Here is a 27,765-nt window from a genome sequence, read left to right on the forward strand (position 1 = left end):
AGTGGGAGAACGGGCCAGGCGAGGGAGCCGGATAAAGAAAGGAGAGCAGAGGAGAAGGAAAAAAAACCTGCCTAGAAGAGAGGGGAGCAAGCAGCGCTATTCGACCAACGGATAGGACAAGGCCAGCCACGGCTGGTCGGACGGAGTGGAGTTTATTAAAAAAAATGTATTTTATTCCGTCGTTTTATTTGATCCTGTAGGCTACGAGCTACAATACTTCTTCCCAGCCGTGCAGGTTTTCATGGGAGAAGAAGGCAACGAAAACGGACACGTTGGGGATTTCTGTGGACTAGTAACGTTAGCCGAGCTGTTGTAGGCTAGTGTGGCGCTACTCTTCTTTCTCATTGTTAGAGAAACACGGAGATACATGGTGGTTGGATTCCAAACTGGTTCGCCTACATTCCCCGTCGCTTTCCACGAGACAGCGTTTGGATATAGGCCGGATTATTATTTTGTCGAACGCAGGAGTAACATTTGTGACAAGCTAGTCTGCTAATTGTTGCCATTTCCCCCCCCTCGCAGCGGCAGCTCGGTTCGTTCTCCCTCCCCCTCTTTGTCGTTCGCCTAGCTGACCATTTTAAAGGCAGCTCTACCTTTCCAGTCTTTATTTCCCCCCCTGTGGCCTCCTCGCTCCCTCTATCTGCCTCAACAGTGGAACTACTGTTAGAACCCTGCACCCGTGTTTCCGACTCGGAATGCAAAATACATCTAGCCCGGGTTATGCCAAAGAAACTAGTGTTTATTTGTTTACAAATACTGTGTAGGCCCAGATCGACCGTTTACTTGCTTTTTTGTTTTACTTAGACAATTGCATGTTTACAGCTTGCTTGCCGCTATTGGTCATTTGAACGAGCAATGGCATTTTATAGTTAATTTGATTTCTTCCTTTGTTTATTGGCTACTTTGAATAGTTTAGTTTGATGTCTTCCTTTGTTTATTGGCTACTTTGAAACACTCGGGTGTTTCGAGTCAGGGACATTAAACTGTAAAGGGCAACTAGCCTGGGCTACCTCTGGGGGGAAAATATACTATCTTCTCATCTTCCTCCCTTCATCGGACAACGTTCACCTTTTCCCTCCCTAGTTTTGTCGCAAAAACGGCGAGATTTTTCTGAAAGGCATGGAGGACCAGGCCCGCATGATGTCGGGTCTCGTCGGGCTGTCCGGACTGTCTCAGGTCGACGTGGGGGACCATGACGCCGGGAGGAAGCAGCACTCCCTCGGCCAGCCGCAGCAGGACATCGGGGATATCCTCCAGCAGATCATGGCCATCACGGACGAGAGTCTCGACGAGGCCCAGGCCAGGTAACACCTTCCCCGGGGAGAGGAGGGAGAGGGCCGGGGGTGGGGAGAGGAGGACTGGGGCACAGGGGAGAGATCCATGTAGACAGGGGATCCAGGTTGATGTTACCACTCTTATATGATCCAGGATCATTAGACGACATATTAGACCTGAGCTTATGTATGTGGTGTAAAGATAAAACTGACCCAATATCAGATATAAGGGGCACCTCTTTGCTTGGTGAATAGTAAGAAGCAGGGAAGATGATAAAGGACATGGATCCAGGGGAGAGGAGCCTGCATGGTGACTTTCTGGCACTCACACAGGCTACGCACCAGTCCCAGTGCGCTGGTCGGTTACAGCAGTGGCCATTAATTCAGGCTGGTTAATTAATAGTCTCTCATGTCGTTATGGTACCAGACTGACCTCGCTTTTATTTGCGATACTTTACTGCGCCGTGACGTAACACTGAGCGCCACACTCGAGACCGTGTAATTTGCACCTGCCGCGTTTTAAAATCTACACTAGACGATTACATGTTTATTAGCAGTAAGCTTTCACTCTGTTTTCCTTCTGTCTCTCTCTGTTGTTATTCTGTTTTTATTCCCTCCATCCCTCTCTCTCTCTGTTGTTATTCTCTCTCTCCTCCTCCCCTCCTCCTTTATATAAATACTGTTAACTTTGACGACCGCCCGGCGGACTAATTAACTGGAATATGTTTGCTGAGGCCGCCTTGATTGATCGGTCATCACGTCATTAACATGGAATAATGACAAAGGATCTTACCGCGACAGGAGAGGAGAGGGGGATGGCCCCGCATCTGAAATGGAGATGGCCGTTTTGGTTCTGGTGGTGGTGTGTCAGCTGGTTTAGGTCGCCAGTATGGTGGGGGGCTGGAGGTGTTTTAGTCAGCGGTTGGTGTGTGTTTGCTTGTCCGTGATGGAAACTCGTCTCGAATTTCACACGGCTTGACCCCACAGTGGCTGTAAATAGCCTGCTGGATGATGCTGCTGACCCCGGAGGTGTCTGTTTTACGTGTCCCTGCAAGCGGCTTCACACAAACATTTACGTTATATGTGTTAAATCTGTGATGGATTTATTACTTTACTTATAGGCCTGTAAACCCATTACCAAACTATAGAATGAACCACTGACGTTAACATTGTTAATCTGGGATTTACTTTAGGCTAGTTATAGGATTACAGTTCTAACCAATACAACTAGAATGAACAATGAACAGAGTGTTTATTTTCTATGGAGTGGTTTATTACTTTACTGACAGGCCTATAGGTCTCACCATTACAAACAAATGGACTAAACTATAGAATGACACTTCTATTACTGTCTTATTACAATATGAATAAATACATTGTTATTGCTGTAGCTGTATTGGTGAATTGGCTCCTTTTATAGAGTGTGATGTATCTCCTACATATGTGCTACTGTTCTGCCAGTATCACCACACACACACACACACACACACACACACACACACACACACACACACACACACACACACACACACACACAGACAGACACACAGACACGCAGACAGACATTCTCTCCCTCTCCTCTCGTCCCTCCTGGGTTTTTGCCCTGTTCATTGTGAGAGGAGGGATGCAATCAATTCTGGGATAATACCGCACGAGAGAGCAGCTGTCCACACACACACACACACACTCTCTGTTACCAATATAGCTAGGCTCCACAGACCTAAGGATACCTATTGTATGGTTGTTGGAGCCTTCCTCCACTCAGTGAATCCCCCATATTAAAGACTAGCTGTGTATTACTCATTCATGGGTGTGTTATGGTGGTGTGTGTGGCTGTAGTATCATCCTGGTCAGTGGTGGCAGTATAGGGTATACAAGCTGGTGTGTCGTCCTGGTCACTTGTGACAGTATAGTGTATACAGGCTGGTGTATCATCCTGGTCAATGGTGACAGTATAGGGTATACAGGCTGTAGTATCATCCTGGTCAGTGGTGACAGTATAGGGTATACAGGCTGGTGTGTCATCCTGGTCACTTGTGACAGTATAGGGTATACAGGCTGGTGTATCATCCTGGTCAGTTGTGACAGTATAGGGTATACAGGCTGGTGTATCATCCTGGTCAGTTGTGACAGTATACGGTATACAGGCTGTAGTATCATCCTGGTCAGTTGTGACAGTATAGGGTATACAGGCTGGTGTATCATCCTGGTCAGTTGTGACAGTATAGGGTATACAGGCTGGTGTATCATCCTGGTCAGTTGTGACAGTATAGGGTATACAGGCTGGTGTATCATCCTGGTCACTTGTGACAGTATAGGGTATACAGGCTGTAGTATCATCCTGGTCAGTTGTGACAGTATAGGGTATGCGGGTGATTCCCTGATCCACCTCTACGCAGACGACACCATTCTCTATACATCTGGCCCTTCTTTGGACACTGTGTTAACAAACCTCCAAACGAGCTTTAATGCCATACAACACTCCTTCTGTGGCCTCCAACTGCTCTTAAACGCTAGCAAAACCAAATGCATGCTTTTCAACCGTTCGCTGCCCGCACCCGCCCGCCCGACTAGCATCACTAGTCTGGACGGTTCTGACCTAGAATACGTGGACAACTACAAATACCTAGGTGTCTGGCTAGACTGTAAACTCTCCTTCCAGACTCACATCAAACATCTCCAATCCAAAGTTAAATCTAGAATCGGCTTTCTATTTCGCAACAAAGCCTCCTTCACTCACGCCGCCAAACTTACCCTAGTAAAACTGACCATACTACCGATCCTCGACTTCGGCGACGTCATCTACAAAATAGCTTCCAATACCCTACTCAATAAACTGGATGCAGTCTATTACAGTGCCATCCGTTTTGTCACCAAAGCCCCATATACTACCTACCTCTGTGACCTGTATGCTCTAATCGGCTGGCCCTCGCAACATATTCGTCGCCAGACCCACTGGCTCCAGGTCATCTATAAGTCTACGCTAGGTAAAGCTCCACCTTATCTCAGCTCACTGGTCACCTTAGCAACACCCACCCATAGGACACCTTCCAGCAGGTATATCTCACTGGTCATCCCCAAAGCCAACACCTCTTTTGGCCGCCTTTCCTTCCAGTTCTCTGCTGCCAGTGACTGGAACGAATTGCAAAACTCGCTGAAGCTGGAGACTTATATATCCCTCACTAACTTTAAACATCAGCTATCTGAGCAGCTAACCGATCGCTGCAGCTGTACATAGTCCATCTGTAAATAGCCCACCCAATCTACCTACCTCATCCCCATATTGTTTTTATTTACCTTGCTGCTCTTTTGCACACCAGTATCACTACTTACACACCATCATCTGCTCATCATCATCTGCTCATTTATCCCTCCTGTTTTAATCTGCTAAATTGTAATTACTTCGCTACTATGGCCTATTTATTGCCTTACCTCCTCACGCTATTTGCAAACACTGTATATAGACTTTTTTCGATTGTGTTATTGATTGTACGCTTGTTTACTCCACGTGTAACTCTGTGTTGTTACTGTCGCACTGCTTTGCTTTATTTTGGCCAGGTTGCAGTTGTAAATGAGAACTTGTTCTCAACTAGCTTACCTGGTTAAATAAAGGTGAAATAAATAATTAAAATACAGGCTGTAGTATCATCCTGGTCAGTGGTGACAGTATAGGCTATACAGGCTGGTGTATTATGGTCTGTGGTGACAGTATAGGCTATACAGGCTGGTGTATTATGGTCAGTGGTGACAGTATAGGCTATACAGGCTGGTGTATCATGGTCAGTGGTGATAGTATAGGCTGTACAGGCTGGTGTATCATGGTCAGTGGTGATAGTATAGGCTATACAGGCTGGTGTATCATGATCAGTTGTGACCGTATAGGGTATACAGGCTGGTGTATCATGGTCAGTGGTGACAGTATAGGCTGTACAGGCTGGTGTATCATGGTCAGTGGTGACAGTATAGGCTGTACAGGCTGGTGTATCATGGTCAGTGGTGACAGTATAGGCTGTACAGGCTGGTGTATCATGGTCAGTGGTGACAGTATAGGCTGTACAGGCTGGTGTATCATGGTCAGTGGTGATAGTATAGGCTATACAGGCTGGTGTATTATGGTCAGTGGAGACAGTATAGGCTGTACAGGCTGGTGTATTATGGTCAGTGGAGACAGTTTAGGCTATACAGGCTATGGATCATCCTGGTCAGTTTATTTATGCTCCCTTTTTCTTCACTTCTCTCATCCCTCTGGTTTCTCTCGTATAGATTATGTAAGAAGCAGAGTATATGAGCAAAGTTGAGCGGTCGGAAATTCCGCTCATCGCTCACACACAAGCGGCGCTCCGCGGCCTTTCCACCGCAAACCGCTCTGCGCTCACAAAGAATAAAACCTGCCGCTCCAAATTGGCTCCATTCATTGAAATCAACATTTAACCAACAGCCGTCTATTTGAGTGACTACCATGGACCTACCATTTAACCAACAGCCATCTATTTGAGTGACTACCTGGACCTACCATTTAACCAACACCCATCTATTTGAGTGACTACCTGGACCTACCATTTAACCAACAGCCATCTATTTGAGTGACTACCTGGACCTACCATTTAACCAACAGCCATCTATTTGAGTGACTACCTGGACCTACCAATTGGTTTTGGACACATCACTGCGCTTCCTCTCCTGGTCCTCCTCATCTTTGTAAGTCATCTTGATTTTGCACCTGTGTGTGTTATCAGTTTCTTTATTAAAATATCTAGTTAACTCCATGTCAGTAGCTAAAGCAAGTGGCTATAGCAGCATACAAGTAGACTACAGATGCATGCTGGGCCAGGCAAGCCCTGAGCTCGTGAAGTGCACTGAGCGAAATTGGAGCGGGCGAGAAGGCCGACGCTCCAGCCTTTGGGAAACTCGCTCTGTCCCCATACTCTGGTAATGAAGGAGCTACTGCCTGTTTGGTTCTCTCCTCACTTCTCTCTTCCTACTCCTCGCCTCCTTTTTCTCCTCCCTCTCTCTTCTGAGTTGAGGTAGATGTCATAGGTCTCCAGCCTCACTTCTCTCTCTCCCTCATCATCTCCTCCTCTCCTCTGTAGAGTATAGATTGGGCCTGTAAAGGCTAGGTAGGTGTTTTCAAGGGGGCAGCCTTAAAAATGGTCTGTCTACACACTAAACATGTAGACTTACAGGGTGTCCAGGAGTGTGTGGTTGTTTCTGTGCTGTACTTCAGCAATAAGGCCTGAGGAGGTGTGGTATATGGCCAATACGACGCATCGCAGAGTGCCTGGCTACAGCCCTTAGCCGTGGGATATTGGCCATATACCACAAACCCCAGAGGTGCCTTGTTGCTATTATAAACTGGTTACCAACGTAATTAGAACAGTAGAAATAAACATATAAGTTTTAAGAGAGTTTGCTAAATGACTCACTACTGTAGTGGTTCTGGATCAGAGAGTCTGCTAAATGACTCACTACTGTAGTGGTTCTGGATAAGAGAGTCTGCTAAATGACTCACTACTGTAGTGGTTCTGGATAAGAGAGTCTGCTAAATGACTCACTACTGTAGTGGCTCTGGATCAGAGAGTCTGCTAAATGACTCACTACTGTAGTGGCTCTGGATAAGAGAGTCTGCTAAATGACTCACTACTGTAGTGGCTCTGGATAAGAGAGTCTGCTAAATGACTCACTACTGTAGTGGCTCTGGATAAGAGAGTCTGCTAAATGACTCACTACTGTAGTGGCTCTGGATAAGAGAGTCTGCTAAATGACTCACTACTGTAGTGGCTCTGGATCAGAGAGTCTGCTAAATGACTCACTACTGTAGTGGCTCTGGATCAGAGAGTCTGCTAAATGACTCACTACTGTAGTGGCTCTGGATAAGAGAGTCTGCTAAATGACTCACTACTGTAGTGGCTCTGGATCAGAGAGTCTGCTAAATGACTCACTACTGTAGTGGCTCTGGATAAGAGCGTCTGATAAATTACTAAAATGTATACGGTCTGATATACCACAGCTTTCAGCCAATCAACATTCAGGGCTCGAACCGAACCACCCAGTTTATAATATAGTATAGAGGCCACACAAGGACCTTACTGGTTGGTCAGACCACACTGTCTGAGACGACTGTGAAACACAGTAACTTTACTAACTGGTTGGTCAGACCACACTGTCTGAGACGACTGTGAAACACAGTAACTTTACTAACTGGTTGGTCAGACCACACTTTCTGAGACGACTGTGAAACACAGTAACTTTACTAACTGGTTGGTCAGACCACACTGTCTGAGACGACTGTGAAACACAGTAACTTTACTAACTGGTTGGTCAGACCACACTGTCTCAGACGACTGTGAAACACAGTAACTTACTAACTGGTTGGTCAGACCACATACTCAGTGATGGCTAAACCACAGTGGCTGTGTGTATGTTTTAAAAGGTGTTTCATTAAATATTATTATTCTGTAATTAAGCCTATCTAGTAAGATCTCTCTCTCTCCCCTTTCTCTTTCTCTCGTTCTTTCTCTCTCTCTCTCTCTCTCTCTCTCTCTCTCTCCCCCTTCTCTCTCTCTCTCTCCCCCCTTCCTCTCCCTCAGGAAACATGCGTTAAACTGCCACAGAATGAAGCCCGCCCTCTTCAGCGTGCTGTGTGAGATCAAAGAAAAGACAGGTGAGCCAGCCAGCCAATCAGTTCCTGACTTCCTCTATGATCGGCCAATTCCATTCTCTGTTCTACCACTGATGTCTTGAGTTATATTCAGAAATGTTTTGAACATCGCAGATAGAAATGTATTGTATAGAGCCTTTTTACAACACAACAGAGCATTATAACTGCTCTACACTACACATTACTATCTGACTCTTGTCTTGGGACTTTTGTAAAAAAAAATATTTAACCTTTATTTAACCTTTATTTAACCTTTATTTAACTCGGCAAGTCAGTTAAGAACAAATTCTTATTTACAATGATGGCCCACACCGGCCAAACCCGGACGACGCTGGGCCAATTGTGCACTGCCCAAAGGGACTCCCAATCACGGCCGTTTGTGATACAGTCTGGATTCAAACCAGGGTGTCTGTAGTGGTGTGTCGTGTTTTGGATGACTGTTCTCTACTATTTCTCAAAGGGGTTGACGTTGTTTACATGGTATAGCTCCATTACAGGGTTTCCCTAAGCACTGATCCGGAGTCAGCCCTCCCCTAGCCCTATCAACAACAGCCATACGACTGCATTGAATGAAACTGGTCTTATCTTTCCATTTCATTTTAGTCCCTTTCTCTGTCCTCTTCGCTTTTTAATGTCACCTTCTTTCATTCACGCATCCCCCCTCTCTCGCTCCCTCTCCCCCTCTTCTCATGATGGAAAACATTATGAGAGGTATCCTCTGCTGGCTGCCATGACGATATGTCAATCACCTGATGTTGCTCATTCCCGATTGGTCCAGAGGGGGAAAGGGGGAGGCCCGAGGCAGAGTAGGGGGTTATGGTTGTCAAGGCAACTAGCTGTCTTATTTACCTAATGCCATTCACTTTGATTTTCACATTTGCACTCTGTGTCCAGAGAGAGAGAGAGAGGGAGGGAGGTAGGGAGAGAGAGATGAGAGGGGGGTTGGTAGATCTAGGTAATGATAGTGTTAGTGGGGGGTATTTTCAGTGTAATCATTATCATCTGAAACACATGCCAGGTACTCTCCATTCCTGCTATCTTTCATCCCCCTTTATCTTCTCATTCTGTCACACTCTCGCTTTCAGATTTCATAATGTCCTAAATATTTATCTTTATTCCTCCCCTTTTCACCTCTGGTTTCACCACGTCTCTTGCCATTGTCCTCTCTCTCTTTTCCTCTCTCCCTTTAGACCTTCTTTCCTTCCCTTCCTTTCTGTCCCAAGTTAGAACTAGTATAAATAACCATGACCGAGACAGTCTAACAGAACACAGGGTCTCTCTATCTTTCTGACTATATCTATCTGTTTTCCAGAGAGAGAGAGAGAGAGAGAGAGAGAGAGAGAGAGAGAGAGAGAGAGAGAGAGAGAGAGAGAGAGAGAGAGAGAGAGAGAGAGAGAGAGAGAGAGATGAGAGAGAGAGAGAGAGAGAGAGAGAGAGAGAGAGAGAGAGAGAGAGAGAGAGAGAGAGAGAGAGAGAGAGAGAGAGAGAGAGAGAGGAGAGAGAGAGAGAGGAGAGAGAGAGAGAGAGACGAGAGAGAGAGAGAGAGGAGAGAGAGAGAGAGAGAGAGAGAGAGAGAGAGAGAGAGAGAGAGAGGAAAAGGCATTTGGAATTAGACAAAGGGAAATAAGAGCAATGGAGAAAATGGGGTAAAGGGGAAATAAAGGAAAATGGCCAGAAAAAGTGGGAGGGAGAGAAAGAGGGCGACAGATTGATTGATGAGATGGAGGGAGAGGCAGTAATGACTGTGTCTGTGGATTGGCAGACTGGTGATATGCTCCAGACCCCTGTCAGCCTGGCCTCCTCCCCACCAACACTCACTCTCACTGGGGGGGGGGGGGGGGGGGGGGCTCACCCGCTGCCCTGGCTTTGGCCTACACCTGGTGGTATCTGGTAATAGCCTACACTGCTGGATCACAGTGGCATGAAGCTGGTTTATAGAAAAGTAATACAGTGGAGTTATTAACTCAGTGTATGTGTTGTACAGTGGCAGCCTGTGTATTAGAAAGGTGTGAATGTGTTCGCACAGTATGGGGTGCCTGAAACGTAGACGTGTGTGTGTCTGAAACGTAGACGCGTGTCTGTCTGAAACGTAGACGCGCGCGCGTGTGTGTGTGTGTGTGTGTGTGTGTGTGTGTGTGTGTGTGTGTGTGTGTCTGTCTGTCTGTCTGAAACGTAGACGCGTGTCTGTCTGAAACGTAGACGCGTGTCTGTCTGAAACGTAGACGCGTCTGTCTGAAACGTAGACGCGTGTGTGTGTGTGTCTGTCTGAAACGTAGACGCGTGTCTGTCTGAAACGTAGACGCGAGTGTCTGTCTGAAACGTAGACGCGTGTGTGTGTGTCTGTCTGAAACGTAGACGCGTGTCTGTCTGAAACGTAGACGCGTGTCTGTCTGAAACGTAGACACGCGTGTCTGTCTGAAACGTAGACACGCGTGTCTGTCTGAAACGTAGACGCGCGTGTCTGTCTGAAACGTAGACGTGTGTGTGTGTGTGTGTGTGTGTGTGTGTGTGTGTGTGTGTGTGTGTGTGTGTGTGTGTGTGTGTGTGTGTGTGTGTGTGTGTGTGTGTGTGTGTGTGTGTCTGTCTGTCTGAAACGTAGACGCGTGTCTGTCTGAAACGTAGACGCGTGTCTGTCTGAAACGTAGACGCGTGTCTGTCTGAAACGTAGACGCGTGTGTGTGGTGGGCAGTCTGGGAGGCTGGACCATAATCCATACTAATTAAGGATTAATTAAAACTAATGGGACCTGGTTCCCCATCCTCTCTTTCTGTCCCTCTCTCTGTTTCTCTTTCATCATCCTCCTCTCTGTCTCTGTCTGTTTCCGTTTGCAAGTTCTCTCCTTTTTCCTTGCTTTTTGTGCTGCGTGCAGACTACACGCTGGGCTGCGTGCAGACTACACGCTGGGCTGCGTGCAGACTACACGCTGGGCTGGGTGCAGACTACACGCTGGGCTGGGTGCAGACTACACGCTGGGCTGGGTGCAGACTACACGCTGGGCTGGGTGCAGACTACTCGCTGGGCTGCGTGTAGACTATAGGTTGATCTCTCTTCCTTTCTCCACCTCGCTCCCTCTATCTCTCTCCTCACCTCTCTCTCCATCCCGCTGTCTCAGCAACACATCTGTTAGTGTCTATCCTCCCTCTTTCTCTGTCTCAGCAACACGTCTGTTAGTGTCTATCCTCCCTCTCTCTGTCCAGCAACACGTCTGTTAGTGTCTATCCTCCATCTCTCCCTGTCCAGCAACAAGTCTGTTAGTGTCTATCCTCCCTCTCTCTGTCCAGCAACACGTCTGTTAGTGTCTATCCTCCATCTCTCCCTGTCCAGCAACAAGTCTGTTAGTGTCTATCCTCCCTCTCTCTGTCCAGCAACACGTCTGTTAGTGTCTATCCTCCATCTCTCCCTGTCCAGCAACAAGTCTGTTAGTGTCTATCCTCCCTCTCTCTCTCTGACCTTTCCTATCGTAAAAGCAACACGTCTGTTAGTGTCTATCGTTCCTCTCTCTCTCTGACCTTTCCTCTCGTCTCAGCAACACGTCTGTTAGTGTCTATCCTCCCTCTCTCTCTGTCCAGCAACACGTCTGTTAGTGTCTATCATCCCTCAGCAACACGCCTGTTAGTGTCTATCCTCCCTCTCTCTCTCAGCAACACGTCTGTTAGTGTCTATCCTCCCTCTCTCTCTCAGCAACACGTCTGTTAGTGTCTATCCTGCCTCTCTCTCTCTGATCTTTCCTCTCGTCTCAGCAACACGTCTGTTAGTGTCTATCCTCCCTCTCTCTCTCAGCAACACGTCTGTTAGTGTCTATCCTCCCTCTCTCTCTCAGCAACACGTCTGTTAGTGTCTATCCTGCCTCTCTCTCTCTGATCTTTCCTCTCGTCTCAGCAACACGTCTGTTAGTGTCTATCCTCCCTCTCTCTCTCAGCAACACGTCTGTTAGTGTCTATCCTGCCTCTCTCTCTCTGATCTTTCCTCTCGTCTCAGCAACACGTCTGTTAGTGTCTATCCTCCCTCTCTCTGACCTTTCCTCTTGTCTCAGCAACACATTTGTTAGTGTCCATCTTCCCTCTCTCTGTCTCAGCAACACGTCTGTTAGTGTCCATCTTCCCTCTCTCTGTCTCAGCAACACGTCTGTTAGTGTCCATCTTCCCTCTCTCTGTCTCAGCAACACGTCTGTTAATGTCCATCCTCCCTCTCACTGACCTCTCGTCTCTTTCTTTCTCTGAGTTATTAGCAGAGTGGGATTATGATCAAATGAATGATGGAATGATCCGAGTGACAGGCGTAAGAGAGGAGATGGAAAGGATGGAAGGAGGGGATTTCTGTGTAAGCTCAAATCTCAGTTAATACTTCCGCTCTCCCAAGAAACGGGGGGGAATCCTCCTGTCTGTTAAGTTGAGCCATATGACACACACACACACACACACACGCTGATAAACCATATCACACCCTCACTGCCATTTCATATAATTGTAAACGCACATCCACACACTAACATCAAATCAGTGCAGACGTTACTGTACTTGCTATTACTTTGATGTATTATTTTTTTATTTTCTTTTTGAAGTTACTTTTTTAAAACGTGGTATCCAATTGGTAGTTACAGTCTTGTCTCATCGCTGCAACTCCGGTACCGACTCGGGAGAGGCGAAGGTCGACCCTGCCAAGCCGCATTGCTTCTTGATACAATGGCCGCATAACCCAGAAGCCAGCCACACCAATGTGTCGGAAGGAAACACCGTACACCTGGCGACCTTGTCTGCGTGCACTGCGCCCGACCCGCCACAGGAGTCGCTAGAGCGCGATGGGACAAGAACATCCCTGCTGGCCAAACCCTCCCCTAACCCGGATGCGCCGCCCCATGGGTCTCTCGGTCGTGACCGGCTGCGACAGAGCCTGGACTCGAACCAGGATCTCTAGTGGCACAGCTAGCAACTGCGATGCAGTGCCTTAGACCACTGCGCCACTCGGGAGGCCCTGTACTTGCTATTACACACTACCAACGTGTGTGTGCGTGTGCGTGCGTGTGTGAGTTAATGTACAGGTGTTTCTTTGGATTGAGCTGTTGGATTATATAGTAATCTAGTAAATCTGTCAAAGGTGTGTGGGGCAGGGCTGTGACCTTTGACATTTCCTGGGTGTTCCCAGTATCAGCAGACTTCCAGTTTCTGATCCAGGTGAATTTCTTGGGTGTTCCCAGTATCAGCAGACTTCCAGTTTCTGATCTAGGTGAATTTCCTGGGTGTTCCCAGTATCAGCAGACTTCCAGTTTCTGATCTAGGTGAATTTCCTGGGTGTTCCCAGTATCAGCAGACTTCCAGTTTCTGATCTAGGTGAATTTCCTGGGTGTTCCCAGTATCAGCAGACTTCCAGTTTCTGATCTAGGTGAATTTCCTGGGTGTTCCCAGTATCAGCAGACTTCCAGTTTCTGATCTAGGTGAATTTCCTGGGTGTTCCCAGTATCAGCAGACTTCCAGTTTCTGATCTAGGTGAATTTCCTGGGTGTTCCCAGTATCAGCAGACTTCCAGTTTCTGATCCAGGTGAATTTCCTGGGTGTTCCCAGTATCAGCAGACTTCCAGTTTCTGATCTAGGTGAATTTCCTGGGTGTTCCCAGTATCAGCAGACTTCCAGTTTCTGATCCAGGTGAATTTCCTGGGTGTTCCCAGTATCAGCAGACTTCCAGTTTCTGATCTAGGTGAATTTCCTGGGTGTTCCCAGTATCAGCAGACTTCCAGTTTCTGATCTAGGTGAATTTCCTGGGTGTTCCCAGTTACAGGAGAGTTTCATTTGGGGAAAAATGTAGTAGTAACCGTGTTTGGTTGCCAATTTCAGATATAGGCCTACGAGTGCTGAGCGATAAGAGCTTTTTGAAGTTGTTTCGGTTCAATGATTAAAAAAGAATCATGTTTTTTTTGTTTTGATAATGCATAGTGCATTTAATGTCTAAGATAGTTATGTGGGTTGAATGCTGTAACAACACAGAATAAAAGCGTTAACAAAAGTCCCATGATGGTAGTGACTGTCCATTACTGCTGATCACTTATTAACCATCATTTACTCACATTACTTTAATACAATATTGAAATTGTTGTGTATATTTTATTTATTTAATGACTATTTAATTCCAAGTCATCATCTCATCTCTATAGAGCTGCTGCCTATGCTGTCTGACAAAATCACTATTTTAGTAGTTCTTCAAAGTAAATACGGTATACTTTTGTGACTGCTGAATACCAACAACTATCAACCACTTAGATCAGGTAGAGATACGTCGTGAAGAAACTGCTCTCGATCCCTGTGGATCGCCCATCTCTTCTCTATCTCGGTGTCTGCCCCACACTAACCTGACGTAGCAGGCGTAAAAGAAACACGGACCGGACAAGTAGATGCGCAATGGATTATGGTCATTGTAGTTAATTACTACGTTTTATGCGCTAAACTATGTAGAATATTGGCCTGTCGGAAACTACAACTCCCTACTACATCGCACAGTTTGGGCGTCATCTTTTCTTTCTCTAGAGAAACTGCTCATTGAGTTTACATTAAAAAAATTATAATAATTGCCGACAGTCAATTAGTGCTTTAAAAAACGAAAAATAACAAATGTTGGTTAATCGCTCAGCATTAAGACCTATACAATTACAGTAACTAACTCCGCACTAAGGTCTATAATTACAGTAACTGTAACTCAGCACAAAGGCCTATACAATTACAGTAACTGTAACTCAGCACTAAGGCCTATACAATTACAGTAACTGTAACTCAGCACTAAGGCCTATACAATTACAGTAACTGTAACTCAGCACTAAGACCTATACAATTACAGTAACTGTAACTCAGCACTAAGACCTATACAATTACAGTAACTGTAACTCAGCACTAAGGCCTATACAATTACAGTAACTGTAACTCAGCACTAAGACCTATACAATTACAGTAACTATAACTCAGCACTAAGGCCTATACAATTACAGTAACTGTATTGTCATTTATCATATTGGGCTGTTTGCTGTGAATTGCCAGGTTGGGTCTGCAACCAGCAGAGGTTAGCTCTTGTACTGAGTCCTATCTCTGTCTGTCTGCGTGTGTGTATATTGTAGACTGTGTGTGTATATTGTAGACTGTGTGTGTATATTGTAGACTGTGTGTGTCTGTGTCTACAGTCATGGCCAAAAGTTTTGAGAATGACACAAAGATACATTTTCACAAAGTTTGCTGCTTCAGTGTCTTTAGATATTTTTGTCAAATGTTACTATGGAATAATGATTTATAATTACAAGCATTTCATAAGTGTCAAAGGCTTTTATTGACAATTACATGAAGTTGATGCAAAGAGTCAATATTTGCAGTGTTGACCCTTCTTTTTCAAGACCTCTGCAATCCGCCCTGGCATGCTGTCAATTAACTTCTGTGCCACATCCTGACCGATGGCAGCCCATTCTTGCATAATCAATGCTTGGAGTTTTTGTTTGTCCACCCGCCTCTTGAGGATTGACCACAAGTTCTCAATGGGATTAAGGTCTGGGGAGTTTCCTGGCCATGGACCCAAAATATCAATGTTTTGTTCCCCGAGCCACTTAGTTATCACTTTTGCCTTATGGCAAGGTGCTCCATCATGCTGGAAAAGGCAATGTTCGTCACCATACTGTTCCTGGATGGTTGGGAGAAGTTGCTCTCGGAGGATGTGTTGGTACCATTCTTTATTCATGGCTGTGTTCTTAGGCAAAATTGTGAGTGAGCCCACTCCCTTGGCTGAGAAGCAACCCCACACATGAATGGTCTCAGGATGCTTTACTGTTGGCATGACACAGGACTGATGGTAGCGCTCACCTTGTCTTCTCCGGACAAGCTTTTTTCCAGATGCCCCAAACAATCGGAAAGGGGATTCATCAGAAATGACTTTACCCCAGTCCTCAGCAGTCCAATCCCTGTACCTTTTGCAGAATATCAGTCTGTCCCTGATGTTTTTCCTGGAGAGAAGTGGCTTCTTTGCTGCCCTTCTTGACACCAGGCCATCCTCCAAAAGTCTTCGCCTCACTGTGCGTGCAGATGCACTCACACCTGCCTGCTGCCATTCCTGAGCAAGCTCTGTACTGGTGGTGCCCCGATCCCGCAGCTGAATCAACTTTAGGAGACGGTCCTGGCGCTTGCTGAACTTTCTTGGGCGCCCTGAAGCCTTCTTCACAACAATTGAACCGCTCTCCTTCAAGTTCTTGAAGATCCGATAAATGGTTGATTTAGGTGCAATCTTACTGGCAGCAATATCCTTGCCTGTGAAGCCCTTTTTGTGCAAAGCAATGATGACGGCACGTGTTTCCTTGCAGGTAACCATGATTGACAGAGGAAGAACAATGATTCCAAGCACCACCCTCCTTTTGAAGCTTCCAGTCTGTTATTCAAACTCAATCAGCATGACAGCGTGATCTCCAGCCTTGTCCTCATCAACACTGTGTTAACGAGAGAATCACTGACATGATGTCAGCTGGTCCTTTTGTGGCAGGGCTGAAATGCAGTGGAAATGTTTTTTGGGGATTCAGTTCATTTGCATGGCAAAGAGGGACTTTGCAATTAATTGCAATTCATCTGATCACTCTTCATAACATTCTGGAGTGTATGCAAATTGACATCATACAAACTGAGGCAGCAACATTTGTGAAAATGAATATTTGTGTCATTCTCAAAACTTCTGGCCACGACTGTATATTGTAGTCTGTGTGTATATTGTATACTGTATCTCTGTGTGTATATTGTAGACTGTGTGTATATTGTAGACTGTGTGTATCTCTGTGTGTATATTGTAGACTGTGTGTGTCTCTGTGTATCTCTGTGTGTATATTGTAGACTGTGTGTATATTGTAGACTGTGTGTATCTCTGTGTGTATATTGTAGATTGGCCGGTTGCCAGATGTGGATGCTGTCATATCCCTCATTGTGTGATTATAAATGTGAGCTGATCCAGGGAACTACGCTGTAATTGCCACCTAATTTGCATAACTGTGCAAATTAATGACCTCTCAAATGAGCGTTCATTTTTCACAGGGTCTTTAGTGGCTCCTTAAGAGACGCCCTAATTAACGCCTGTGTGTGTGTGTGTGTGTGTGTGTGTGTGTGTGTCTTATCTGTTGTTTTGGCAGTAAGGGGATGCCAGGGAAAGCTGGCAACGCTACCATAGCAACAGTCACACAAACCACTGCTACCCTCTGTCTCTCTCTCTCTCGCTCTCTCTTTCACTCTCCGTCTCTATCTTACTCTCGCTCTCTCTGTCTCTCTCTGTCTGGCTCGCTCTCTCTGTCTGGCTCGATTTCGCTCGCTCCGTCTGTCTCTCGCTCTCTCTCCGTCTGTCGCTCTCGCTCTGTCTGGCTTGCTCTCTCGCTCGCTCTCGCTCTGTCGTTCTCTCTGTGTCTCTCTCGCTCTCTCTGTGTCTCTCTCGCTCTCTCTGTGTCTCTCTCTCTCGCACTCTCTGTGTCTCTCTCTCTCGCACTCTCTGTGTCTCTCTCTCTCGCACTCTCTGTGTCTCTCTCTCTCGCACTCTCTGTGTCTCTCTCGCTCGCTCTCTCTGTCTCTCTCTCTCGCTCTCTCTGTGTCTCTCTCGCACTCTCTGTGTCTCTCTCTCTCGCTCTCTCTGTGTCTCTCTCTCTCGCTCTCTCTGTGTCTCTCTCTCTCGCTCTCTCTGTCTCTCTCTCTCGCTCTCTCTGTGTCTCTCTCTCTCGCGCTCTCTGTGTCTCTCTCTCTCGCACTCTCTGTGTCTCTCGCTCTCGCTCTCTCTGTGTCTCTCTCGCTCTCGCTCTCTCTGTGTCTCTCTCGCTCGGTCTCTCTGTGTCTCTCTCGCTCGCTCTCTCTGTCTCTCTCGCTCGGTCTCTCTGTGTCTCTCTCGCTCGCTCTCTCTGTGTCCCTCGCTCTCTCTGTGTCTCTCGCTCTCTGCCTCTCACTCTCTCTGTGTCGCTCGCTCGCTCTCTGTGTCGCTCGCTCGCTCGCTCGCTCTCTGTGTCACTCGCTTGCTCTCGCTCTCTCTCTCTCTCGCTCTGTCTCTCAGAATGTGTGCGTGTCAATCTTCAGTAAATACTAACAGACGCTACTTAAACCTGATCTTCTTACAACCAGAGGCTTACACACACACACACACACACACTAAAGAAGGATATGGTTAAGTTTCTTATGTCGTCCTTTGTTGGGTGAATTCTCTGTGAACCATTACCCTGTAAGAGTGATTCTCAGAACCGCTTCTGTCAGTCTGGACCCTAACCAGTACCCTGTCAGACTGATTCTCAGAACCGCTTCTGTCAGTCTGGACCCTAACCAGTACCCTGTCAGACTGATTCTCAGAACCGCTTCTGTCAGTCTGGACCCTAACCAGTACCCTGTCAGACTGATGTATTACTGGTTAGTTGTCTAAATACAGTGGGGCAAAAAAGTATTTAGTCAGCCACCAATTGTGTAAGTTCTCCCACTTAAAAAGATGAGAGAGGCCTGTAATTTTCATCATAGGTACACGTCAACTATGACAGACAAAATGAGAAAAAAAATCCAGAAAATCACATTGTAGGATTTTTTATGAAATTATTTGCAAATTATGGTGGAAAATAAGTATTTGGTCACCTACAAACAAGCAAGATTCATGGCTCTCACAGACCTGTAACTTCTTCTTTAAGAGGCTCCTCTGTCCTCCACTCGTTACCTGTATTAATGGCACCTGTTTGAACTTGTTATCAGTATAAAAGATACCTGTCCACAACCTCAGTCACACTCCAAACTCCACTATGGCCAAGACCAAAGAGCTGTCAAAGGACACCAGAAACAAAATTGTAGACCTGCACCAGGCTGGGAAGACTGAATCTGCAATAGGTAAGCAGCTTGGTTTGAAGAAATCAACTGTGGGAGCAATTATTAGGAAATGGAAGACATACAAGACCACTGATAATCTCCCTCGATCTGGGGCTCCACGCAAGATCTCACCCCGTGGGGTCAAAATGATCACAAGAACGGTGAGCAAAAATCCCAGAACCACACGGGGGGGACCTAGTGAATGACCTGCAGAGAGCTGGGACCAAAGTAACAAAGCCTACCATCAGTAACACACTACGCCGCCAGGGACTCAAATCCTGCAGTGCCAGACGTGTCCCCCTGCTTAAGCCAGTACATGTCCAGGCCTGTCTGAAGTTTGCTAGAGAGCATTTGGATGATCCAGAAGAGGATTGGGAGAATGGCATATGGTCAGATGAAACCAAAATATAACTTTTTGGTAAAAACTCAACTCGTCGTGTTTGGAGGACAAAGAATGCTGAGTTGCATCCAAAGAACACCATACCTACTGTGAAGCATGGGGGTGGAAACATCATGCTTTGGGGTTGTTTTTCTGCAAAGGGACCAGGACGACTTATCCGTGTAAAGGAAAGAATGAATGGGGCCATGTATCGGGAGATTTTGAGTGAAAACCACCTTCCATCAGCAAGGGCATTGAAGATGAAACGTGGCTGGGTCTTTCAGCATGACAATGATCCCAAACACACCGCCCGGGCAACGAAGGAGTGGCTTCGTAAGAAGCATTTCAAGGTCCTGGAGTGGCCTAGCCAGTCTCCAGATCTCAACCCCATAGAAAATCTTTGGAGGGAGTTGAAAGTCTGTGTTGCCCAGCGACAGCCCCAAAACATCACTGCTCTAGAGGAGATCTGCATGGAGGAATGGGCCAAAATACCAGCAACAGTGTGTGAAAACCTTGTGAAGACTTACAGAAAACATTTGACCTGTGTCATTGCCAACAAAGGGTATATAACAAAGTATTGAGATAAACTTTTGTTATTGACCAAATACTTATTTTCCACCATAATTTGCAAATAAATTCATAAAAAATCCTACAATGTGATTTTCTGGATCTTTTTTTTCTCGTTTTGTCTGTCATAGTTGAAGTGTACCTATGATGAACATTACAGGCCTCTCTCATCTTTTTAAGTGGGAGAACTTGCACAATTGGTGGCTGACTAAATACTTTTTTGCCCCACTGTATGTCTGATGGGTCCAGACTGACAGAAGCCTTTCTGAGAACCAATCAGTAAGACACATTTAATCTACCTAGGGGGAATAGAGTACCATTCAGACCAGAACCCTATGGGCCTAGGGGGAATAGAGTACCATTCAGACCAGAACCCTATGGGCCTAGGGGGAATAGAGTACCATTCAGACCAGAACCCTATGGGCCTAGGGGGAATAGAGTACCATTCAGACCAGAACCCTATGGGCCTAGGGGGAATAGAGTACCATTCAGACCAGAACCCTATGGGCCTATGGGAATAGAGTACCATTCAGACCAGAACCCTATGGGCCTATGGGAATAGAGTACCATTCAGACCAGAACCCTATGGGCCTATGGGAATAGAGTACCATTCAGACCAGAACCCTATGGGCCTATGGGAATAGAGTACCATTTGGGACGCACCAAGAGACCACTAACTACTACAGCATTACTACACCTATCAGATGAGTGGTTCTCAAACCTCTCCTCGGGTGCCGCCACTCATTCCATGTATTGTAGCTATTCCAGAGCAAACACATCTGATTGAACTTGTTAACCACTGCTCAAGCCCTTAACTAGGGGAATCATCCCACAAGCAGTTGTCTTAATTAGAATCCAGCCTGGTAACTGGTTATGAGGCCTGAATTTAAGAGCATGGAGGAGGAAACAACACTGGCTTCTATAGTGACCCTTATGTCTGCTCACTAGTGGGCTAGAAACAGGGGAAGGGTGCACTCTGCTGGTCACTGCTGGGACTACAGCTGTCTGTCTGTCTGCAGAGTATCAATTTTGTGAATTCTTGGTTGGTGAACGGACCCCAGACCTCTCAACCATAAAGGGCAATGGGCTCTATAACTGATTCAAGTAAAAGAAAAGTCATGTTCCTTTTGATGGCATAGAAGACCGATCTTGCCTTGTCTGTCAGATTGTTCACAGCTTTGTGGAAGTTACCTGTGGCGCTGATGTTTAGGCCGAGGTATGTATAGTTTTTGTGCGCTCTATCTAGGGCAACGGTGTCTAGATGGAATTTGTATTTGGGGTCCTGGCAACTGGACCTTTTTTGGAACACCATTATTTTTGTCTTACTGAGATTTATTGTCTGACAGAGTTTTTGCAGAAGATCTCCGTGCTGCTGTAGGCCCTCCTTGTTTGGGGACAGAAGCACCAGATCATCAAACAGGAGACATGTTTGACTTCAGATTCCAAGGCCGGGTGCTGCAGACTGTTCTAGTGCCCTCGCCAAATCATTGATATATATGTTGAAGAGGGTGGGGCTCAAGCTGCATCCTCAAGCTGCACACTTGTTGTTGATGTACATTGATTTTATGTTTTTCCCCCAACACCACTTTCCATCCATTTGTATAGCAGACCCTCATGCCAAATTGAGTCAAAAGCTTTTTGGAAATCAACAAAGCATGAGAAGACTTTGCCTTTGTTTTGTTTGTCAATTAGGGTGTGCAGGGTGAATACGTGGTCTGTTGTACAGTAATTTGGTAAAAAGCCAATTCAACATTTGCTCAGTACATTGTTTTCACTGAGGAAATGTGCTCTCTCTCTCTTTGTACATTTCTACTCTCTCCCTCACCTCTCTGTTCATCTCTCTAACCCCTCTCTCACCATCTCTCTAACCATCTCTCTCCCCCACTTTCATCTCTCTAATCATCTTTTTCTCCCTCGCCCTCGCTCTCTCTCTCTCACTCTCTCTATTCATCTTTCTAACCCCTTGTGCTTGTCTCACGCTCTCTCTCTCTCTCTCCAGTCCTCAGTATCCGTGGTATCCAGGATGAGGATCCACCAGATCCCCAGATCATGCGATTGGACAACATGTTGCTGGCAGAGGGCGTGTCCGGCCCGGAGAAGGGTGGGGCCTCGGCGGCGGCAGCGGCTGTAGCGGCGGTGGCCGCGGGCGGGTCCCCTAACGACGGCAGTATAGAACACTCAGACTACAGGGCCAAGCTGACTCAGATCAGAGGAATATACCACTCTGAACTGGAGAAATATGAACAGGTAGGAGGGAACACACACTATCCAAAAACAGCTGAGAGAAGGGGGCATGGAGGGGGCATGTCTGAAATCTGTCTTGCCTACTACTTACTAAAACTACATACCGTGTATTAGTAGTACTACATACCATTTAGAAGGTACTGTTTAGTAACAACGAATGCAGGAAGCAGGAAATATCAACATACTACTCCATACTGAGAAGGCATCATCCAACCACGCTTGTTCCTCGCCATTCGTTGCGCCTCCCCTAATCTGATAATCAGCTGTTGTCAAACAGATGAAAAGATGATTCTCTTCCTGAGTAGTGGGCAGTGAATTCTACTAGATGAAAAGCCTGATGACATCCTGGCATTTAAAGCGTACTACATTTTAGAGATTTCACAGACTACTGTTTAGAACACAGTATGGGTATTCGGACACGACCAGTACCTCCCCTTCAGAAAAAAAACCCCATCTCGTCCCTCCTCCGCTCCTCCCTCCTCTCCTCCCTCCCCTCCCCAGGCGTGCAGTGAGTTCACCAACCATGTGATGAACCTGCTGAGGGAGCAGAGTCGTACGCGGCCCATCTCTCCCAAGGAGATAGAGCGCATGGTGGGGATCATCCACCGCAAGTTCAGCTCCATCCAGATGCAGCTCAAACAGAGCACCTGTGAAGCCGTCATGATTCTACGCTCCAGATTCCTCGACGCCAGGTGAGAGAGACAAAGTGTGGATGTGTGTGTGTGTGTGTCTCTCACCTCCCACCTCTTTCTCTCACCTCTCTCTCTCTCTGTGTCTCTCTGACCCCTCTCTCTCACCTCTCTCTCTCACCTCTCTCTCTGTGTCTCTCTGACCCCCCTCTCACCTCTCTCTCGCTCTCTCACCTCTCTCTCTCTCACCTCTCTCTCTCTCTGTGTCTTTCTGACCCCCCCCTCTCTCTCACCTCTCTCTCTGTGTCTCTCTGACCCCCCTCTCTCTCTCTGTGTCTCTCTGACCCCCCTCTCTCTGGTCAGACGGAAGAGACGCAACTTCAACAAGCAGGCTACTGAGGTGCTGAATGAGTACTTCTACTCCCACCTGTCTAACCCCTACCCCAGTGAGGAGGCCAAGGAGGAACTGGCCAAGAAGTGTGCCATCACCGTCTCTCAGGTCAGAGGTCATATAGGGGTCACATAAGTGTCACGGGCGGGATCTGAACCCTGGTCTCCCATGAGAGAAACCAACATCTTGACCGTTGTTTATAGGAGGTATTAATACTACTGTTAATATTATGGTAGAGGGTTGTAGGAGGTAGAGGGGGTTGTAGGAGGTAGAGGGGGTTGTAGGAGGTATTAATACTACTGTTAATATTATGGTAGCGGGTTGTAGGAGGTAGCGGGTTGTAGGAGGTAGCGGGTTGTAGGAGGTAGCGGGTTGTAGGAGGTAGAGGGTTGTAGGAGGTATTAATACCACTGTTAATATTATGGTAGAGGGTTATAGGAGGTAGAGGGTTGTAGAGGGTTGTAGGAGGTATTAATACCACTGTTAATATTATGGTAGAGGGTTGTAGGAGGTAGAGGGTTGTAGGAGGTAGAGGGTTGTAGGAGGTATTAATACTACTGTTAATATTATGGTAGAGGGTTATAGGAGGTATTAATACTACTGTTAATATTATGGTAGAGGGTTATAGGAGGTATTAATACTACTGTTAATATTCTGGTAGAGGGCTATAGGAGGTATTAATACTACTGTTAATATTAGGGTAGAGGGTTATAGGAGGTATTAATACTACTGTTAATATTCTGGTAGAGGGCTATAGGAGGTATTAATACTACTGTTAATATTATGGTAGAGGGTTATAGGAGGTATTAATACTACTGTTAATATTAGGGTAGAGGGTTATAGGAGGTATTAATACTCCTGTTAATATTAGGGTAGAGGGTTATAGGAGGTAGGATCTGAACCCTGGTCTCCCATGGGAGAAATCAACGACTTGACCTTTAGCCCAAGAGGAAATTCCCCCTTGGTGACAATGATTTTGAAGTCGCAGGCATTGCTACCTCATCACGAGAATGTGAGCCCGGCTCATGTCCGCTACATCAGGGTCAAACTGGGGTCACACAGGAGTGACAGGTCACTGTCTGAGGTCAGGGTAGGGGTTATAGAAGTTATTAATACTGCTGTTCATATTGTCACGACTGTTGGTATTATTGCTCATGTTTACTTTGACAATATAAGTGGCTTATTTTCCATGTCAAATAAGTCAATTAAATTACAGGGTAGATGTGAGACCACCAAAGTGCACTACTTTTGACCATAGCCACGTTAGGCGTACTGTATCAGGAATAGGTTGTTATCTGAATGTTTCCCCGTGAGGTGAGAAGAATAGAATGTGATTAATGTCTTAAAGTTCCCAGAAACACGCTCTAGCACCTGCGTGCACTTGATTCAGACTTGACTAGGTATTAGTTATCACTGATTCAGATTAATAGATCATTTTCACTTTTCCTCATACTGAGTTCTCTCTCACCCTCCTCCCTCCCCCATCCCTCCCTCTCTCTCCCTGCCCCCTTCTTCCCTCTCTCTCTCTCTCTCCCTCCCCTGCCCCCCCTACTTCCCTCTCTCTCTCTCTCCCTCCCCTGCCCCCCCTACTTCCCTCTCTCCCTCCCCTGCCCCCCTCTCTCTCCCTCCCCTGCCCCCCCCTCTCTCTCTCTCCCTCCCCTGCCCCCCCTCTCTCTCTCCCTCCCCTGCCCCCCCTCTCTCTCTCCCTCCCCTGCCCCCCTCTCTCTCCCTGCCCCCCCCTACTTCTTTCTTTCTCAGGTGTCTAACTGGTTTGGTAACAAGAGGATCAGGTACAAGAAGAACATAGGGAAGTTCCAGGAGGAAGCTAACCTGTACGCTGTGAAAACAGCTGTAGATGCAGCCAGCGTCTCCTCACAGGCCAGCCAGGCCAACTCTCCCGCTACGCCTAACTCAGGTACACACACTCGGACATCAAACACACACATACACACACGTACGCGCCTGTATCATGCACACACACGCTCGGACATCACACACGTTTGGACATCACACACACAGTCGTAGACCACGTGGGGGTGCATTTCATGCTCGTATAAAAACACACACACACCGGCACCACCAAGACCAGCCACATCTTTTTCACACAATTACTTCTTCCATAGTCTCCCTTCTAACAAAGTTTAAACCCGCCTCTTATTACCTGCCCCACCAATCACCCGCTCCCTGCCACAAAAGCCTCTCTCCTGATTGGCTGGTTATGACATTCCGCAGGCTCGCCAGGGTCGTACAGTCGGCCCAACACAGGCCACACCTACCCCGGTTTACACCCGACTAATGGGGAGGGGTTATTTCTCAGCCCTCCTCTGCAGCCTCAGGTAGGCCTGCAGTAAGCCCCCCCCCCCCCCCCCCCCAAATGGTTCCCCTGTTATAGGTGCTTGTTCCTCAGTCCCCCCAAACTGCCACCTGTGTTCCCGGTGGTATCATTGATACCCCTTAGTATCAGCTACCAACCCCCCAGCCCCTATAGAGCCCCTCTTACCCCTGTTCAGGTGTACCTTTTAGCCGCCTGCTGGAACTTTGTGTTCCTCTCTTGGAACCCTGTGGTGTGTGTGTGTGTGTGTGTGTGTGTGTGTGTGTGTGTGTGTGTGTGTGTGTGTGTGTGTGTGTGTGTGTGTGTGTGTAACAGTGTGCAACAGTCGTGTGTGTATAAATGTGATATTAGTGTGTGTATAAATGTAGTATTAGTGTGTGTATAAATGTAGTATTAGTGTGTGTATAAATGTAGTATTAGTGTGTGTATAAATGTAGTATTAGTGTGTGTATAAATGTAGTATTAGTGTGTGTATAGATATAGTATTAGTCTGTACCATTGTGTAAAGCGCCCCCTGCTGGTCTGTTCCTCCAGGTGGATACCCAGCACCGTGCTACACTCCTGACGGGATGTTATGAGGAGCTGCCTGGAGGAACTATGTTTCCTCCCCACTGTCTCCATGTCAGTATCTATGGTAACACTCTGTTTCCTCCCCTCTGTCTCCATGTCAGTATCTATGGTAACACTCTGTTTCCTCCCCACTGTCTCCATGTCAGTATCTATGGTAACACTCTGTTTCCTCCCCTCTGTCTCCATGTCAGTATCTATGGTAACACTCTGTTTCCTCCCCCCTGTCTCCATGTCAGTATCTATGGTAACACTCTGTTTCCTCCCCCCTGTCTCCATGTCAGTATCTATGGTAACACTCTGTTTCCTCCCCTCTGTCTCCATGTCAGTATCTATGGTAACAGTCTGTTTCCTCCCCCCTGTCTCCATGTCAGTATCTATGGTAACACTCTGTTTCCTCCCCTCTGTCTCCATGTCAGTATCTATGGTAACACTCTGTTTCCTCCCCTCTGTCTCCATGTCAGTATCTATGGTAACACTCTGTTTCCTCCCCTCTGTCTCCATGTCAGTATCTATGGTAACACTCTGTTTCCTCCCCTCTGTCTCCATGTCAGTATCTATGGTAATGCTGTTTCCCACCACCACTATAAAATGTATTTCCCTCCCTGTTTTCATCTCCCTTTCTCTCTCTCTCTCGCCCCCTTTCTCTCTCTCCCTCCTCGCTTCCCATTCTCTCTCTCTCTCTCTCTCTCTCTCTCTCCAGGTTGATAGTGGATGGCAGGACAGCACCGACCCCCCCTCCCTCACCCCCCCTCACGGGGCACCGGGCAGCGTGCACTCGGACACCTCAAACTGAGACACACACTCACCCCAAATGCCCCCCACCCCTCTACCCTTCAAATTCCACTTCCTCCACCCTCACACAGCCACCCCTCTACCCACCCAATCCCTCACCTGTATCTCAAACTAACCCAAGTCCCAAATATGCCCCCCCCACATATCAGTCGTACCTCAAGCAGAGACAAGTTACCCCTGATCTACCTGTACATGAGCATCAGTCTCCCCCTCCAATCTCGATGCACCATAACCCCCTAGCTCTTCCCTCCTCTCTCTCCCCCCCCTCCCCCCCTCCATCCCACTTTCTCCCTCCGTTGTCTGACATCACTCTTTTTCTTTATTTTTATAACCACTTATTTTTCTCTCGTTTAAAAAAAGATAATTTAGTCACATGTAGTTTTTTTTTTCTAATACTGTTTCACAAAGACGCACCAGCCGCGTGTGTTGGAGCCTGACGTGGACGCATCATGTTACTCAAAAAGAAGAATAATAATAAAAAAATGCATAACAAGAAAAATAAAGACAAAAAATCTAATGTTTCTCGTCTTCCATGCATGTAGTCCCTTTTAGGTGTTTAGCAACGATTGTATTTTTCCTTTTACTTTTTAGACTTTTTAAAAATAAAAAACAGTTGCTACAGAGACATAATGTACACAACGGAAAGTTCTAAATGGCAGAAAATAACCAAAAATGAATAAATACATTGTATGTCAATTATTAAGCTCTGTCTGCTGTCTCATTTTATTATGGAGGGTTGGACGATCAATATACATTACATACACTATATATACAAAAGTATGTGGACAACCCTTAAAATGAGTGGATTCGGCTATTTCAACCACACCCGTTGCTGACAGGTGTATAAAATCGAGCAGACAGCCATGCAATCTTCATAGACAAACATTGGCAGTAGAATGGCCTTACTGAAGAGCTCAGTGACTTTCAATGTGGCACTGTCATAGGATGCCACCTTTCCAACAAATCAGTTCATCAAATGTCTTCCCTGCTAGAGCTGCCCTGGTCAACTGTAAGTGCTGTTATTGTGAAGTGGAAACGTCTAGGAGCAACAACGGCTCAGCTGTGAAGTGGTAGGCCACACAAGCTCACAAAATGGGACCGCTGAAGTGCGT

The 27,765-nt window shown here is 46.6% G+C and overlaps 1 protein-coding gene across 2 annotated transcripts; it reads left to right on the forward strand.

Annotated features, from left to right (window-relative positions):
• Positions 1-27,356, forward strand: LOC106564206 (pre-B-cell leukemia transcription factor 1). Of its 2 annotated transcripts, none has more exons than XR_006762548.2 (8): positions 1-1,304; positions 7,862-7,935; positions 21,695-21,942; positions 22,441-22,631; positions 22,932-23,067; positions 24,718-24,874; positions 25,826-25,925; positions 26,562-27,356. XR_006762548.2 is itself a non-coding variant. In XM_045710119.2 (8 exons), exons 1-7 carry the CDS (start codon positions 1,120-1,122, stop codon positions 25,867-25,869), a joined length of 1,035 nt encoding a protein of 344 aa, XP_045566075.1. In that variant the 5' UTR covers positions 1-1,119; the 3' UTR covers positions 25,870-25,912; positions 26,562-27,356. The 2 variants fall into 2 exon arrangements, 1 of the variants encoding a protein (XP_045566075.1); XM_045710119.2 differs by having other exon boundaries at positions 25,826-25,912.
• The last annotated feature ends 409 nt before the right edge of the window (positions 27,357-27,765 follow it).

This window comes from Salmo salar, chromosome 02 (genome assembly GCF_965601325.2).
Source record: "Salmo salar chromosome 02, fSalSal1, whole genome shotgun sequence".
NCBI classification, from domain to species: Eukaryota; Metazoa; Chordata; class Actinopteri; order Salmoniformes; family Salmonidae; genus Salmo; species Salmo salar.

Bases quoted from the DNA above. Each gene is read 5' to 3' on its own strand.
- LOC106564206 (XM_045710119.2), top strand. From the start codon at position 1,120: ATGGAGGACCAGGCCCGCATGATGTCGGGTCTCGTCGGGCTGTCCGGA. The intron at 7,936-21,694 runs GTGAGCCAGCCA...CTCTCTCTCCAG, and splicing joins TGAGATCAAAGAAAAGACAG to TCCTCAGTATCCGTGGTATC. The intron at 21,943-22,440 runs GTAGGAGGGAAC...TCCCCTCCCCAG, and splicing joins AACTGGAGAAATATGAACAG to GCGTGCAGTGAGTTCACCAA.